Source organism: Osmerus eperlanus, chromosome 20 (genome assembly GCF_963692335.1).
Source record: "Osmerus eperlanus chromosome 20, fOsmEpe2.1, whole genome shotgun sequence".
NCBI lineage: Eukaryota > Metazoa > Chordata > Actinopteri > Osmeriformes > Osmeridae > Osmerus > Osmerus eperlanus.
In genome coordinates, this window is record NC_085037.1 from 11,037,713 (window position 1) to 11,051,355 (window position 13,643).

At 48.6% G+C, this 13,643-nt stretch overlaps 1 protein-coding gene across 5 annotated transcripts in view; it reads right to left on the minus strand.

Annotated features, from left to right (window-relative positions):
• col16a1 (collagen, type XVI, alpha 1) overlaps window positions 1–13,643 on the minus strand; it is a 49,150-nt gene that overhangs the window by 14,298 nt on the left and 21,209 nt on the right. For all 5 annotated transcript variants that reach the window (XM_062445885.1, XM_062445882.1, XM_062445884.1 and 2 more), the window contains 26 exons: window positions 13,508–13,570; window positions 12,610–12,654; window positions 12,061–12,156; window positions 11,792–11,824; window positions 11,396–11,440; window positions 11,201–11,236; window positions 10,918–11,037; window positions 9,911–9,946; window positions 9,272–9,307; window positions 9,016–9,144; window positions 8,769–8,813; window positions 7,980–8,015; window positions 7,083–7,136; window positions 6,871–6,921; window positions 6,546–6,689; window positions 6,080–6,115; window positions 4,936–5,043; window positions 4,450–4,572; window positions 4,132–4,185; window positions 3,976–4,017; window positions 3,422–3,457; window positions 3,227–3,280; window positions 2,481–2,549; window positions 2,340–2,393; window positions 1,952–1,978; window positions 84–140 (listed from right to left, as the gene is read on the minus strand). In XM_062445885.1, the coding sequence (XP_062301869.1) occupies window positions 84–140; window positions 1,952–1,978; window positions 2,340–2,393; window positions 2,481–2,549; window positions 3,227–3,280; window positions 3,422–3,457; window positions 3,976–4,017; window positions 4,132–4,185; window positions 4,450–4,572; window positions 4,936–5,043; window positions 6,080–6,115; window positions 6,546–6,689; window positions 6,871–6,921; window positions 7,083–7,136; window positions 7,980–8,015; window positions 8,769–8,813; window positions 9,016–9,144; window positions 9,272–9,307; window positions 9,911–9,946; window positions 10,918–11,037; window positions 11,201–11,236; window positions 11,396–11,440; window positions 11,792–11,824; window positions 12,061–12,156; window positions 12,610–12,654; window positions 13,508–13,570 (1,629 nt within the window). The remainder of the gene's footprint in view (window positions 1–83; window positions 141–1,951; window positions 1,979–2,339; window positions 2,394–2,480; window positions 2,550–3,226; window positions 3,281–3,421; window positions 3,458–3,975; window positions 4,018–4,131; window positions 4,186–4,449; window positions 4,573–4,935; window positions 5,044–6,079; window positions 6,116–6,545; window positions 6,690–6,870; window positions 6,922–7,082; window positions 7,137–7,979; window positions 8,016–8,768; window positions 8,814–9,015; window positions 9,145–9,271; window positions 9,308–9,910; window positions 9,947–10,917; window positions 11,038–11,200; window positions 11,237–11,395; window positions 11,441–11,791; window positions 11,825–12,060; window positions 12,157–12,609; window positions 12,655–13,507; window positions 13,571–13,643) is intronic.

Here is a 13,643-nt window from a genome sequence, read left to right on the forward strand (position 1 = left end):
TTTGAAGATGAACCCCAAAACAACTTGAGAAGATCTCTGTGTGTGTGTGAGTGTGTGTGAGAATCTGACCATTCCATACTCACAGGGCCACCGGTTCCTGTGTATGTTTGGGTGATACAGTTACAGTCTCCTGGTTCTCCCTGGATAAACATCACATGTTCCAGTCAATGCCCCACACTGACCCCGCACTCACAAACAGCCCCACATGCCCCACACTGACCCCGCACTCACAAACAGCCCCACATGCCCCACACTGACCCCACACTCACAAACAGCCCCACATGCCCCACACTGACCCCGCACTCACAAACAGCCCCACATGCCCCACACTGACCCCGCACTCACAAACAGCCCCACATGCCCCATACTGACCCCGCACTCACAAACAGCCCCACATGCCCCACACTGACCCCGCACTCACAAACAGCCCCACATGCCCCACACTGAGCCCGCACTCACAAACAGCCCCACATGCCCCACACTGAGCCCGCACTCACAAACAGCCCCACATGCCCCACACTGACCCCGCACTCACAAACAGCCCCACATGCCCCACACTGACCCCGCACTCACAAACAGCCCCACATGCCTCACACTGACCCCACACTCACAAACAGCCCCACATGCCCCACACTGACCCCGCACTCACAAACAGCCCCACATGCCCCACACTGACCCCGCACTCACAAACAGCCCCACATGCCCCACACTGACCCCGCACTCACAAACAGCCCCACATGCCCCACACTGACCCCGCACTCACAAACAGCCCCACATGCCCCACACTGACCCCGCACTCACAAACAGCCCCACATGCCCCACACTGACCCCGCACTCACAAACAGCCCCACATGCCCCACACTGACCCCGCACTCACAAACAGCCCCACATGCCCCACACTGACCCCGCACTCACAAACAGCCCCACATGCCCCACACTGACCCCGCACTCACAAACAGCCCCACATGCCCCACACTGACCCCGCACTCACAAACAGCCCCACATTTAGATTTAGAATCCTTTCTTTGGAAACATTATTGCAAGTCCACATAAACCATTGGTAGATTTATTTGAATTTCTTTACCTTTAGAAACTTTTTTGTAGAAAAATATTTTTTCCAAACCATTCGAAACTTTTTCCAAACCTTTAAAAACTTTTTTATTACAGCCACATCAAGAATTATGTTAGCCCCCCCAAAGACAATTGTGTATTCTATTGTGTATGTATTCACATTGAAATTCAGGTCAATGGGACAATTTCAGTTTGGGACTGTTAATTTTGCACTTCGGGACGGCCGTGGGACATGAGGAAAAAAGTTAGCTGCGAGCCCTGCCTGATTGGCCTACACCACAGGGTACTTTAGGAACACAGAGCATCTGTAAGATCATGTGATCCCTTTGTCTCTCATCCAGTCCTCCTTCCACCCTTTCATCCCATACTGTCCTCGCTGCATCTCTCTGTCCTTCCTCCTTTTAGCCAGCCTCGCCCTCTCTTCCTCCCAGCCAAACCACTTCCTACTTCTCATCCATCCCTCTCTTTGACAGGCTGAAGCAGAGAGTCTCGGGGAGGGGGTAGATAATAGTTCCCCAACCACCCCCCCCTCCCCTCCCCCCCTCCCCTCCCCCCCCTCCCCTCCCCTCCCCTCCCTCCCTCCCTCCCTCCCTCCCCTCCATCCCTCCCCTCCATCCCTCCCTCCCCTCCCCTCCCCTCCCCTCCCCTCCCTCCCTCCCTCCCTCCCTCCCTCCCTCCCTCCCTCCCTCCCTCCCTCCCTCCCTCCCTCCCCTCCCCTCCCCTCGCCCACGTCTCTTAAGGCTGTTTAACGTCCCTCGTCTACTTGTCACCTCCTCTACCACTCTGTCTGTGCCCTGAGGAGTGTGTGTGTGAATGCCGTTGATTACCATCTGTTACCGCCCCCCCTCACCTCTTCAACTCCTCCCAACGCTAGACTTACCTTGTCCCCCTTAGCGCCGTCAGCCCCCTGCAAGACACACACACACACACACAATTAGTTTGTCCTTGTTGCAAAGCAGTGCTCACAGGGCGAAGCGAGGAGTGTAGAGAGTGGCGACAGGAGATGAGATAGGAGCAGACTCTGTTATGGACTGAGGCCCACTTTAGGTTATAAATTACGGCTTAATCGAGGACAGTTCCAGAGGAAGGAAATTAAAATAGTCCCTTGATATTAAGGGAGTGGCAAGATACCACCTGTGTCTCACACACACACATACATCTACACACACACACACACACACATCTACACACACATGCACACACACATCTACACACCTACACATATCCACACACACACAAAATGAGGATACCCAAGAGATCTCACTTACAGGCACGCCGTTGTTTCCTGGGAATCCTTGAGGACCTGGGAGACCATCCTTACCCTGGAAACAAACACATAAAGGATGACTGTTCTTATCTTTTAAAGACACACACTCACGCACACACATGCACACACACAGATCTCTCACCGGCGGTCCTGTCACACCTGCACCCAGAGGTCCCTGTGGACCAGGAGGGCCCTCCTCTCCTTGGAGACCCTGTGGGGACACACGCACGCACGCACACACACACACACACACACACACACACACACACACACACGCACATGCACACCAGTTAATGGGAAATTCCCCACCAAAGGACACAGACTGTACTCATTAAGTACCACCAGTTTAATGAGCCACTAAACCACTAAACAAAAAGGAAGGACGTTGTTGCTGCAGTCACTACAACGCTACGTATGGTGGTGTTGCATATGGTGGTGTTACACATGGTGCTGTTACATATGGTGCTGTTACATATGGTGCTGTTACATATGGTGGTGTTACACATGGTGCTGTTACATATGGTGCTGTTACATATGGTGCTGTTACATATGATGCTGTTACATATGGTGCTGTTACACATGGTGCTGTTACATATGGTGCTGTTACACATGGTGCTGTTACATATGGTGCTGTTACATATGGTGCTGTTACACATGGTGCTGTTACACATGGTGCTGTTACATATGGTGCTGTTACACATGGTGCTGTTACACATGGTGCTGTTACACATGGTGCTGTTACACATGGTGCTGTTACATATGGTGCTGTTACACATGGTGCTGTTACACATGGTGCTGTTACATATGGTGCTGTTACACATGGTGCTGTTACACATGGTGCTGTTACACATGGTGCTGTTACACATGGTGGATGGGGTTGCGTTTGACCTTGTCTCCAGCGGGTCCAGAAGGTCCAGGCAGTCCCCTCTCTCCTGACGATCCCTGAGCAGAGAGAGCAGACTGAGAATGAACCGTACTGTCCAAGACAACAACCACGTTAGGTTCTGGAGAGAGAATCGACCGGAGGGTTCCGGATAAAGAGATCCAAACAAAAGGGAGGTTTTATGAGAGAGATATACTTACTGTGATTCCTGGCAAGCCTCTTGGCCCCTCCACGCCCTAGGCAGAGAGAGAGAGAGAGAGAGAGAGAGAGAGAGAGAGAGAGAGAGAGAGAGAGAGAGAGAGAGAGAGAGAGAGAGAGAGAGAGAGAGAGAGCAACAAAAGAGGTAATGAACTTGAAGAGACAGATGGAGTGAATTGTTGGAGATCCAATCAATCTGTCTACAGACAAGGGTAGGAGAACATTCTCAAAAGGGTCTGGATGTCGTCGCCTTCAAGAAACGCCATCCAAAATGTCTTCTCATAATTATTCCCTCAGAAAGGGAGTGGAGAGGACCAGCATAATTGCTGGAGAGCGTTGGAGATTTATAGCCAGTTGAACCCTTGAAACTGAATCCCTCATCCTCATCAAGCAAAGATGACCCTGTGTAATTCCAGTCCTATAGCCCAGTTTAGAGTGGCGCTCCAATTGTTCTCAAAGTGTTATTTTATGAGAATACCTTGTGATGAATCTAAAATGTCAATGCAAGCCAGATGGACAGAGGTGTGCAAAACAAGAGGAATTTGTTTTTCTTCACCTGTGGGCCTTGAAGACCAATTCCTGCAGGTCCAGCTTCACCCTACAGGGGGCAGTGTGACATTAGAGTTTGTCACACAAATCACTGTCTTCGATACACATAGACCCAGATCTTTAGAAGGTGATCCGTTTTTAAAAGATATGAAGGGAGTCATACCTGGCTCCCTTTAGGACCTAGGGACCCCTGGACCCCCGGGAGACCCGGCTTACCCTGATAGGTTGATAGGAGAGAGAAAAATATTTAGCAGACATCTGGCTCCAAGCATGATAAGACAACAGAGAGTGTGCAGAGCCCAATGACCAACAATGTTTTTTTAGAAGGCTCTACAACAATTACCAGGATGTACAGAATTAGATACTGGTCGCCATGGTGCGGAGACCGGAAGTTTACAGTATATACTAGTGCTAACTCGCTAAGCCCATGTAAACGTAATATCAGGGACAGACAGGGATGGTATCAGGGGGGCAGGCTCACTGGTTTGCCAGCCTTGCCCTCCCCAGAGGGGCCTGGATCGCCCCTCTCTCCCTTCTGACCCGGAACACTCGTGCCATCAGCCACGCCCCCAGAGACAGACGGACAGCTGTCACACGCGTCTCCCTGGGTAACACAGAACAAGACAACAACACAACAACAGCTGGAGGAGGTCCCTTAGCTGTGCATTTCCAAATATGGCATTCGTCAAATCAATTTAGATGTTTTATAGCAGTCATTTAAACAGTTTAATGTGACCTTTTAAAAAAACCGAACAAAACCCCCCCAAGAAAAACAGATCCCTGTACTAATTTACAATAATAAATTAATTTAGCAGGTGCTTGAATCCAACGTGACATGCAGCCCATGGGGGGGGGGGGTTGAAACTGCACCCCTCTTGATCTGTACACAAATGCTCTAACCACTGATCTTTACTCATTCCTTCTTCATGCGTTCAGACACACAGGTCTGTTTCAGATGGTTTCAAACCTTCTCTCCCTTCAGTCCGATGGTTCCGTCGCGTCCAGTCTCTCCAGAGAGACCAGGGGCTCCTGGTTTACCATCCAATCCAGGGTCTCCCCTCTCACCCTGGTCTCCCTGGCAACATACAATAACACATTGTCATTGTCAGATATGATCTGATATCTCCACAGTCATTTCTTACTGCTTTTCTCGCTACAGTTCTCATTTACTGACTGCAAGAACATGATGTGAAATAGATGACTGCTCCCTCAATATCCAACCCCACACACGCACAAATCAAAAACAAACTCCAGTAAAGCCTTCCATATTTCAACCCAACTACACTGTTTATGAGTTTCCATTCACACTGTCCAAAGATTTTCAAATTTAAGTTAAGTACACTGTATCTCATGGTATGTCAGAGTATTTAGAGAGGATTTAAGGTAGCCTGACATCATAAAGATGCCCAAGGAGAAGAGACAGTAAATTCTAGTGGAAGCTTGGTTAGTGAATTCTCTTAATGACATGAATTAAGGTAGTCTTAAAACTCAGGGGACATCCGCTCATCTGGTTTCTAATCTGATGTGCCCTGATTTCACTGCAGATATTCTGGGTCCCGGGAGACACAGTATAATTTAAGGCGGTCTGTGAATCCCCAGGGCAATTGTCTAGTCAGAGAGGACTAATTTCCCCCCAGATGTCAGCTTATTCCATGAGTTATTTAAGGTGGAATGATTCTCCTCTGGACATTTCAGGTAGCCTGACTACCCCACACATTACGCCCGTTTATGTGATCTGATTTCACCATGGCTGTGACCCTTCAGGCCAACTATCACACACAGGGTGCTAGACTGAAAGTACATTACATAAAAAATTTAGCTTGTTTCTCTTGTAAAATAGCTGGCTAAACTTCAAAGACTGGGAAATCCCAGTTTGTGCCAAATTATCCCAACATGTATTCGACTAATCAGGTTAGCCAAGTTCAAAGAACTGTACTGCAGTTGATGTTGGATCAAATGCAGCTGTCCTCTGATAGGCCAACTGGCCTCCAGGCCTGTGATTGGCCAGGAAACATTCTGTCCTCTGATACGTCCATGGACCTTCAAGCTGTTTGAACTTTGAAATGTTATTCAGCGACCTTTTCAGAAGAAAACTTGTGAAAGTGACTTACTTTTTCCCCCTGTACACCTGAAAACCCCTGTGGACCCTTCATTGAAGGAGAGAGAGAATACAAATGTCAGTAAAACACACACACACACACACACACATCTCTGCGCAAACCTCCACCCATTCAGGTACAAACCACTGTTGTTCAACTACAGAGGTTCATACTGTATAATCAGGGGTGGGGGGGTGGAAGAGGAATTGACCATGTTATGGAGACAAATAGAGCTCAGTGACATCATATCCTGTGGTAGGTGGCGTGTTGCAGTAAAGTAGTGAATACATCCCATCATATACACATCTAGCTCATCTGACACATATCGACTTTCACAAACATTCTCTGACTCTGAACAACCACAGTGACTAAATCACCACGTCAATACAATCTAATGGTTTGTTAAGTTTGCTTTGGTACAACACACAGCGGTAATGAACTTGCTGCTGGTGTGTTTATGGTTCTGAGGGGGCCTGACCTGTTTGCCATCTGCTCCCACCGCTGAGGGTCCGGGGGGGCCCGGGGGCCCTGGGTGGCCTGGTTCCCCAGCTGGCACCTTGATGACGGACGGCCCACTGCCCACCTCCAAGGTAGAAGGCTGGCACGTGCCACATGACTCACCCTGGGGAGACACACACTCAGCATGGTAGACAGACAGACACACACACACACATACACAGACAGACACACACAGGCAGGCAGGCAGGCAGGCAGACACACACACACACACACACACACACACACACACACACACACACAGGCAGACACACACACACACACACACCACACAGACAGACATCTACCTTCTCTCCCTTGGCACCAGGAACGCCTAAACCAGGTAATCCAGCGTCTCCCTGTCAACAGAATAAAACATTGTTGTCATGTTGTCCTGTTGCCCCGGCAACAGGACAACATGAGCTGAATGCTCCACAACATTCTCAGATGGAGTCCTGGTGTGTGTTTCTGATGGTGTGTGTTTCTGATGGTATGTGTTTCTGATGAGAGCACTGCCAACCTTGATGCCCTTCTGCCCATCCTTGCCACCAGGGCCCCTCGGTCCATGCTTGCCCTGGACACACACAGGATACAGGTCACATGTCACCATGGGGCCTCCCTGATAAGCTTGTGCAAAGATGGGGTCTACAATCTACCCAGACGCTCCCATGTTACCCCGCTCCTCATCTCTCTCCACTGGCTACCTATCATGGCCCGTATCAGATTCAAGACCCTGGTATTGACCTTCCGAGCAGTGAACGGGACTGCACCCGTCTACATCAAGTCAGCCTGCAGCCTTACACCCCCACCCGTCACCTACGGTCTTCTTCAGACAACCGCCTGGTGGTCCCACCGCTCAAGACCGCCCGGTCCCAACACAAGCTCTTCTCCTGTCTGGCCCCCCAGTGGTGGAATCAACTCCCCACCTCCATCAGAGACACTGACTGTCTCTCCACCTTCAAGAAAAGGCTCAAGACGCACTTGTTCCGGGAGTACAACGGTACTTAGGAATGGTTCGCTTGACCCGATGTTAGTTTCCTCAAGGATCATAATGACTCTTGCTTAGAGACTTGTTGCTCTTGTGGTTAGTGGTAACTGACTTAAATTTTTGTACTCGCTGTGATATATTGTTTTTATTATTGTTGCTTGCTTTTTCCTCAGGTACACTTGCACTTATAGCAGTTCATGTTGTTTAATTGTAACTTGTTTAACTACATGCTCTTATGGTTCTTCCCTTTGGCACTTATTTTGGTTGTTCACAATGTGTGCTTCATGTTTTGGCTACTCGCAATGTTTTGTGGCTATCTCGTTGTTATGATCAGTGACCTATGCACTTTGTAAAGCTCTCTCTTGGAAGTCGCTTTGGATAAAAGCGTCTGCTAAATGAATAAATGTAAATGCAATATAAAGTACTCACAGTTTTTCCATCAGCTCCTTTGCTTCCAGCGTTGCCCTGGATACAAGCACAGCACCATGATAAGAGAACCACAGAAATAGTTCGATATTTCTGTAACTTTAGTGATATCCCATTATCACTGTACTTTAAATCCAGTTATTAAACTATTTCTTTATAGGGGCATTTCTGCCTTTATAATTTGTTGATAGGGATAGTGTAGAGGGGACACGGAACGTGGGGGGGGGGGGAGAGAGAGAGAGAGAGAGAGAGAGAGAGAGAGAGAGAGAGAGAGAGAGAGAGAGAGAGAGAGAGAGAGAGAGAGAGAGAGAGAGAGAGAGAGGATGACATGCGGTAGAGGGCCTGGGCTGGATTCGAACCTCACACTACATGGTGCATGTAGTAATCCAGCGGGATGCCCTTTTAAATTAAAGTAAACATACATAGGAATGTACCCACTTATTCCTGTAAATGCAATTTAGTCATTACTGTAACCATAGGAATATCCCATTGTTTCTGTAACCATAGGAATATGTAACTATTGTTTTAACCCCAGGAATAACTAACTAGCTATAACAATGTTAGCGGAACAATTAAGACACCACAGCTATCCTCTCTCATCACATCAGGAGGGATCAACTACTGGCACTGACGCCTGCAGGATCCACACTTAGCAGCGTACTGATCTGCCCGGTTCATTTCCCTCTCGACTGGAGAACCGAGTGTGCTACTGACAACCCAGAGGCCACTGTTTAACACCCTAATGAGTGTGTGTGTTCTTGCGGCGCTGAGGTTCCCTGCTGTTTGTCTCACCTTCTCTCCTCGGAGCCCCCCCAGTCCACTAGGCCCAGGCTCTCCCTGAAGGACCACAGACGAGAGGGCTGTCATTTAGAGGACACGCACATGCATACACGCACACACACGCCAACACACATGGATGTCAAACTGACGTCAGTACATGTGGACGGATGCCCACGTGCACGGACACTGCGTGCACACACACACGTCCCTTGCACGCTCACACACACATCCCTTGCACGCTCACACACACGCAACTAACCTGTTCTCCTTTGGGTCCCACTCCTGATTCGCCTTTTTCCCCCTTCTGTAGCAGAGAAAGGGCTATGGGAACTGAGTTTCCATTAGTCGGCAATTCTCCCAGAGTGGGGCACACAGCGCATGGATCGCCCTACGCCACACACACACACACACGCACACACACAGCAAAACAACATCGTTGAGCGACAAGTACAATGGAGAGGTTGCATTAAACATGAAAACAGGAAGTGATCTCGGTGGATGAAACCCAGACTGACCTTCTCCCCTTTGGTTCCGTCTGACCCCGCCTCTCCCTGTCAACACACAAGATTCCTCAGCACCTCGTTAGCGCCAGCACACGCCCAGACGCACGCCCAGACGCACGCCCAGACGCACGCCCAGAGGCACGCCCAGACGCACCCTCAGACGCACGCCCAGACGCACGCCCAGACGCACGCCCAGACGCACGCCCAGACGCACGCCCAGACGCACGCTCACTCTGAGACGGAGAGTCTTATTTGGTTTTAGCGGAAGCACATCAGTTGGATTGGGGGATAGACGCTGGCCATCAGACAGAGCATGCTTCAGTTGACCTGTTAGGACATGACCTGGGGCTTGGCTTAGGAGAGGACTTTGAAACTATTGACACTGTGCGTGTGTGAGCGCGCGCGCGCGCGAGAGAGAGAGAGAGAGAGAGAGAGAGAGAGAGAGAGAGAGAGAGAGAGAGAGAGAGAGAGAGAGATTGAGCGAATGTGCATTAAAAAGTTTGTCTTTGCATGTTGTTTACCTTGCTGGATTAGTGCAAGAGAGAGAAAGGGAGAGTGTGTGTGCATAAAAAAAGGAAATTTGTCTTTGCATGTTATATACCACACCAATGTGTGTGTGTGTGAGGTTGCAGATCAGATTGTGCTTCATACCTTCTGTCCTGCCTTTCCATCTGATCCCATCAGTCCCTGATGAAGAGAGGAGAGGAGAGGGGAGGGGAGGAGTGGGAAGGAGAGGAGAGGGGAGGGGGAGGATAGGATAGGAGAGGATAGGAGAGGAGAGGGGACGAGAGGAGAGGGGAGGAGAGGGGAGGGAAGGAGAGGAAACGAGAGGAGAGAGGAGAGGGAAGGAGAGGAGAGGGGCGGATGAGCAGATGCAGATATGATGATCAGATGGGGAGAAGAGAAGGGAAAAAAAGACTGTTAATCCACCTAGCATGAAACTCTCTCTCTCTCTCTGTCCATCTCTAGAACACAAGACACTGATTGTATTGGAGATCATTGTGGGATGCACAAAACCCTGAAGTCATTTCTTCCATCATAGAAATGATTCCTTATTCCATCTTCAAGGCAGTATCAGTAACAGGGAACAAAGCAAATAGAGCAGAATGCACTTATAGCACTGGGCTGGTGGGTCAGACACCTTTTAGGAAAGGTATAGAAAGAGAAATGGAGGGAGACGAAAAGAGGAAAAAATAATGGAGGAGGAGTTTGGAGAAAAGAGTGGAGGCTGGAGAGACGAGAATCAGACTGAATAAAACAACCTTCACTAAAGCACCAAAAGCTGTGTATCTTCCTGGAGCTACGAGTGTGGTGACTACATAAACAATACCAAAACACAAACTCCGTCTTTCAGCGGAAATACAACCCCTAGTTACAGTCCATGCTGCGTTTTTAAGCAAAAATCTAAAACAACTTTATTAATCGTTATTTATTTACAGCATCTACTGCTGACAGAGAGGCGAAGGGATCAGGGGAACAAAAGCAAACAGCAACAGTCAGTGAAGTGAACCCTCAGATGACCGTGTAGAGGGGTCAGGGGGAGTGCAGCAGTGACCCCTCAGATGACCGTGTAGAGGGGTCAGGGTTCAGTGAGAGTGCAGCAGAGCGGTGTAGAAGATAGAGGGGTCAGGGGTCGTGCAGCAGAGCGGTGTACTGACTGGTGGTCCTTGTTCTCCGCCTCCTGGAGGTCCGGCCTCCCCTTTGGGCCCAGGCGTCCCCTGGACAGCCACCATGGACCCGTCTGCAGACACCACCGGACACACCTCGCACGGCTCTCCCTACGACACACACACACACACACACACACACTTACATACAGTACTGTGCAAAGGTTTTAGGCACAAATACACAGCTATATTGCTTGATCAAATAGTGACATTCCTATTTGTACCTAAATACTAATTCTAGTGGGATCCCGACAGGAAGACAGGGTTTACTCACTTTCGATCCCTTGGTGCCTCCAGGACCTCTGGGCCCCTAGGAACACACACACACACACACACACACACACACACACACACACACACACACACACACAACAGGGAGGGTTTCACACACCAGCAGCACCAGCAGTATAATCAGACAGTACAACAACAACCTGATGTTCCTGATCAGAAGTGTCACAGCTCAACTCACAGGGTCTCCTGGGTCTCCACCCTTCCCTGCTGGCCCAGAATCCCCCTGAGAAACAAAGACCGTCAGATGAGGGTAGGTAACTAAAGCTACCATAGAGGACTATTATACAACTGAAACTGCTATAGTATGTACCACAGAACAAAAAACAAACATAGGAAAAACTACCATAGATCCAAAACTATCAAATAAAATTGACTGTTTATAAAACTACTGTAAAGTAAATACATTTTACAAAAGACAGTTGAACAAAAAATAGCCAGCAATACCATGACATGAAACATGAGCTGTATTGTATGTTGCAGTATGTGACAGGTCAGATCAAATCTCTTGACAGGCGCTCTTGTTACCATGCATGCCACAGTAGTGTGTAAGTATGACGTGATGAGTCATTCCTACCTTGTCTCCTTTAGACCCAATCCCTGGTAAGCCCTGAAGAGAAACAGCAACCACTTAATTCAATAATTGTTATCGCTCTATCTCACACGCACACACGCACAAGCGTTTTCCCACATGGCCACACCCAGCTGTTTAGAGGACAGAATACCACAGAACTTTGCTATATCCGCCATGTAGAGCAAGTTGTTCAATCAAATACATATTTCAATTCAATATCGATTCCATGGAATAATCACAGGAACGATCCGGAATTCCCTAGCAGTACTTACAGGAAGGCCTGGTTTTCCGATCCCTGGCAGTCCTGGAAATCCTGGTTTCCCCGGCTCTCCGGCCAAGCCCTCTGGACCCACCAACCCTGAAGAGCCCTGGAAAAACACAGGGGTCAGAGGTCATACAGGACACACCATGTTTCATGTGTGTTTTAGTACAGCCTCATGCAACCTTATACATCATACCAACAACCACAACAACAATAACGATAATATATATTTTTTAGGAGCTCTGGTATCGGTATCGACCGATATCCAAATTCAGGTATCGGAATCGGATTGGAACTGAAAAAAGGTGTATCGGTGCATCTGTAGTTTAAATCGTACATTTTTTACATTTTTAGTCATTTAGCAGATGCTCTTATCCAGAGTGACTTACAGTAAGTACAGGGACATTCTCCCAGAGGCAAGTAGGGTGAAGTGCCTTGCCCAAGGACACAACGTAATTTTGCACGGCCAGTATTGAACCGGCAACCTTCGGATTAATAGCCCGATTCCCTAACCGCTCAGCCATCTGACTCCGTACATATAGTATACAGATGCTCTCACCTTCTGCCCCTTTGGACCAACCACACAGATGGACCCTGCCCGACCCTGGACAGAGAAAAACAGAGCAGACATCATCAGCGTGCCAAACTTACCAGGAGATTACTGACTTTAAATCCAAATCAGTTGAACAGGCAGTTTGATATTAAATTTCAAACCGTTACCTCAGGGCTTAGGGGAAATAACGTGAGCTGAATCTTTAATTTAATGTTAAAAATCACTTTTCTTCCAATCTCTTTGCATGATACATGTTGCCTAAGCTGGGGGGGAAATCTCACAACACAGAGACCGTTGATAATTCTCATTTATGTCCTACTTATGAAACCTTCCATGCGCGTGCATCGCTCTCTGGTGAATGGGGGAGATTAAAAGGTTTAAGTCAGGCTGAATCAGCCGCTTGTCTGAAAGAAGGAGCCAGTCAATGAGGCAGCATTGATTCTGTGGTCTTTGTTGCTCCAGTGTAATCTAACAGGCATTAGGCTGACTTAACACCTAGAGAGAGGCCAGCAGGAAGAGAAGAGATATCAATGAGTCTGGGATTAAAAAGTAATGCTCTATAATTCTGCTAAACGCCCTCTCTCCGCCCAATGAAAAGGTGTGCACGACTTGTGTGTGCGCGCGTTTGTGACACTAAAAAGGTTTTCACTGTTTGTTGGGTTAGGATATCTGACATAACTGAGAAAATGAGAGCGAGAAAGAGAGTGGGCGAGGGAGGGCAAAAGGAAGGAAGGGAGAGAGAATAGAGTGACATAAAAACAGATGGAGAGACAGAAAAAGAAAGAGACAGAGAGAAACAGAGGGAAGGAGGAAGACAGAGAGAGACAGACCCTAACCCAGTCATGGACATAAATAGAGGGAGAGAAAGGGAGATGGGTAGAACGAGAGACTGAGTGATACCCACATCCTTTCCTGGCGTTCCAGACAGACCCTGGAGACCGACGTCTCCCTTCTGTCCTTTCTCCCCCTGAGAGAGAGAGAGACAGAGAGAGACATAGAGAGAGACAGAGAGAGAGAGACAGAGAGAGAGAGACAGAGAC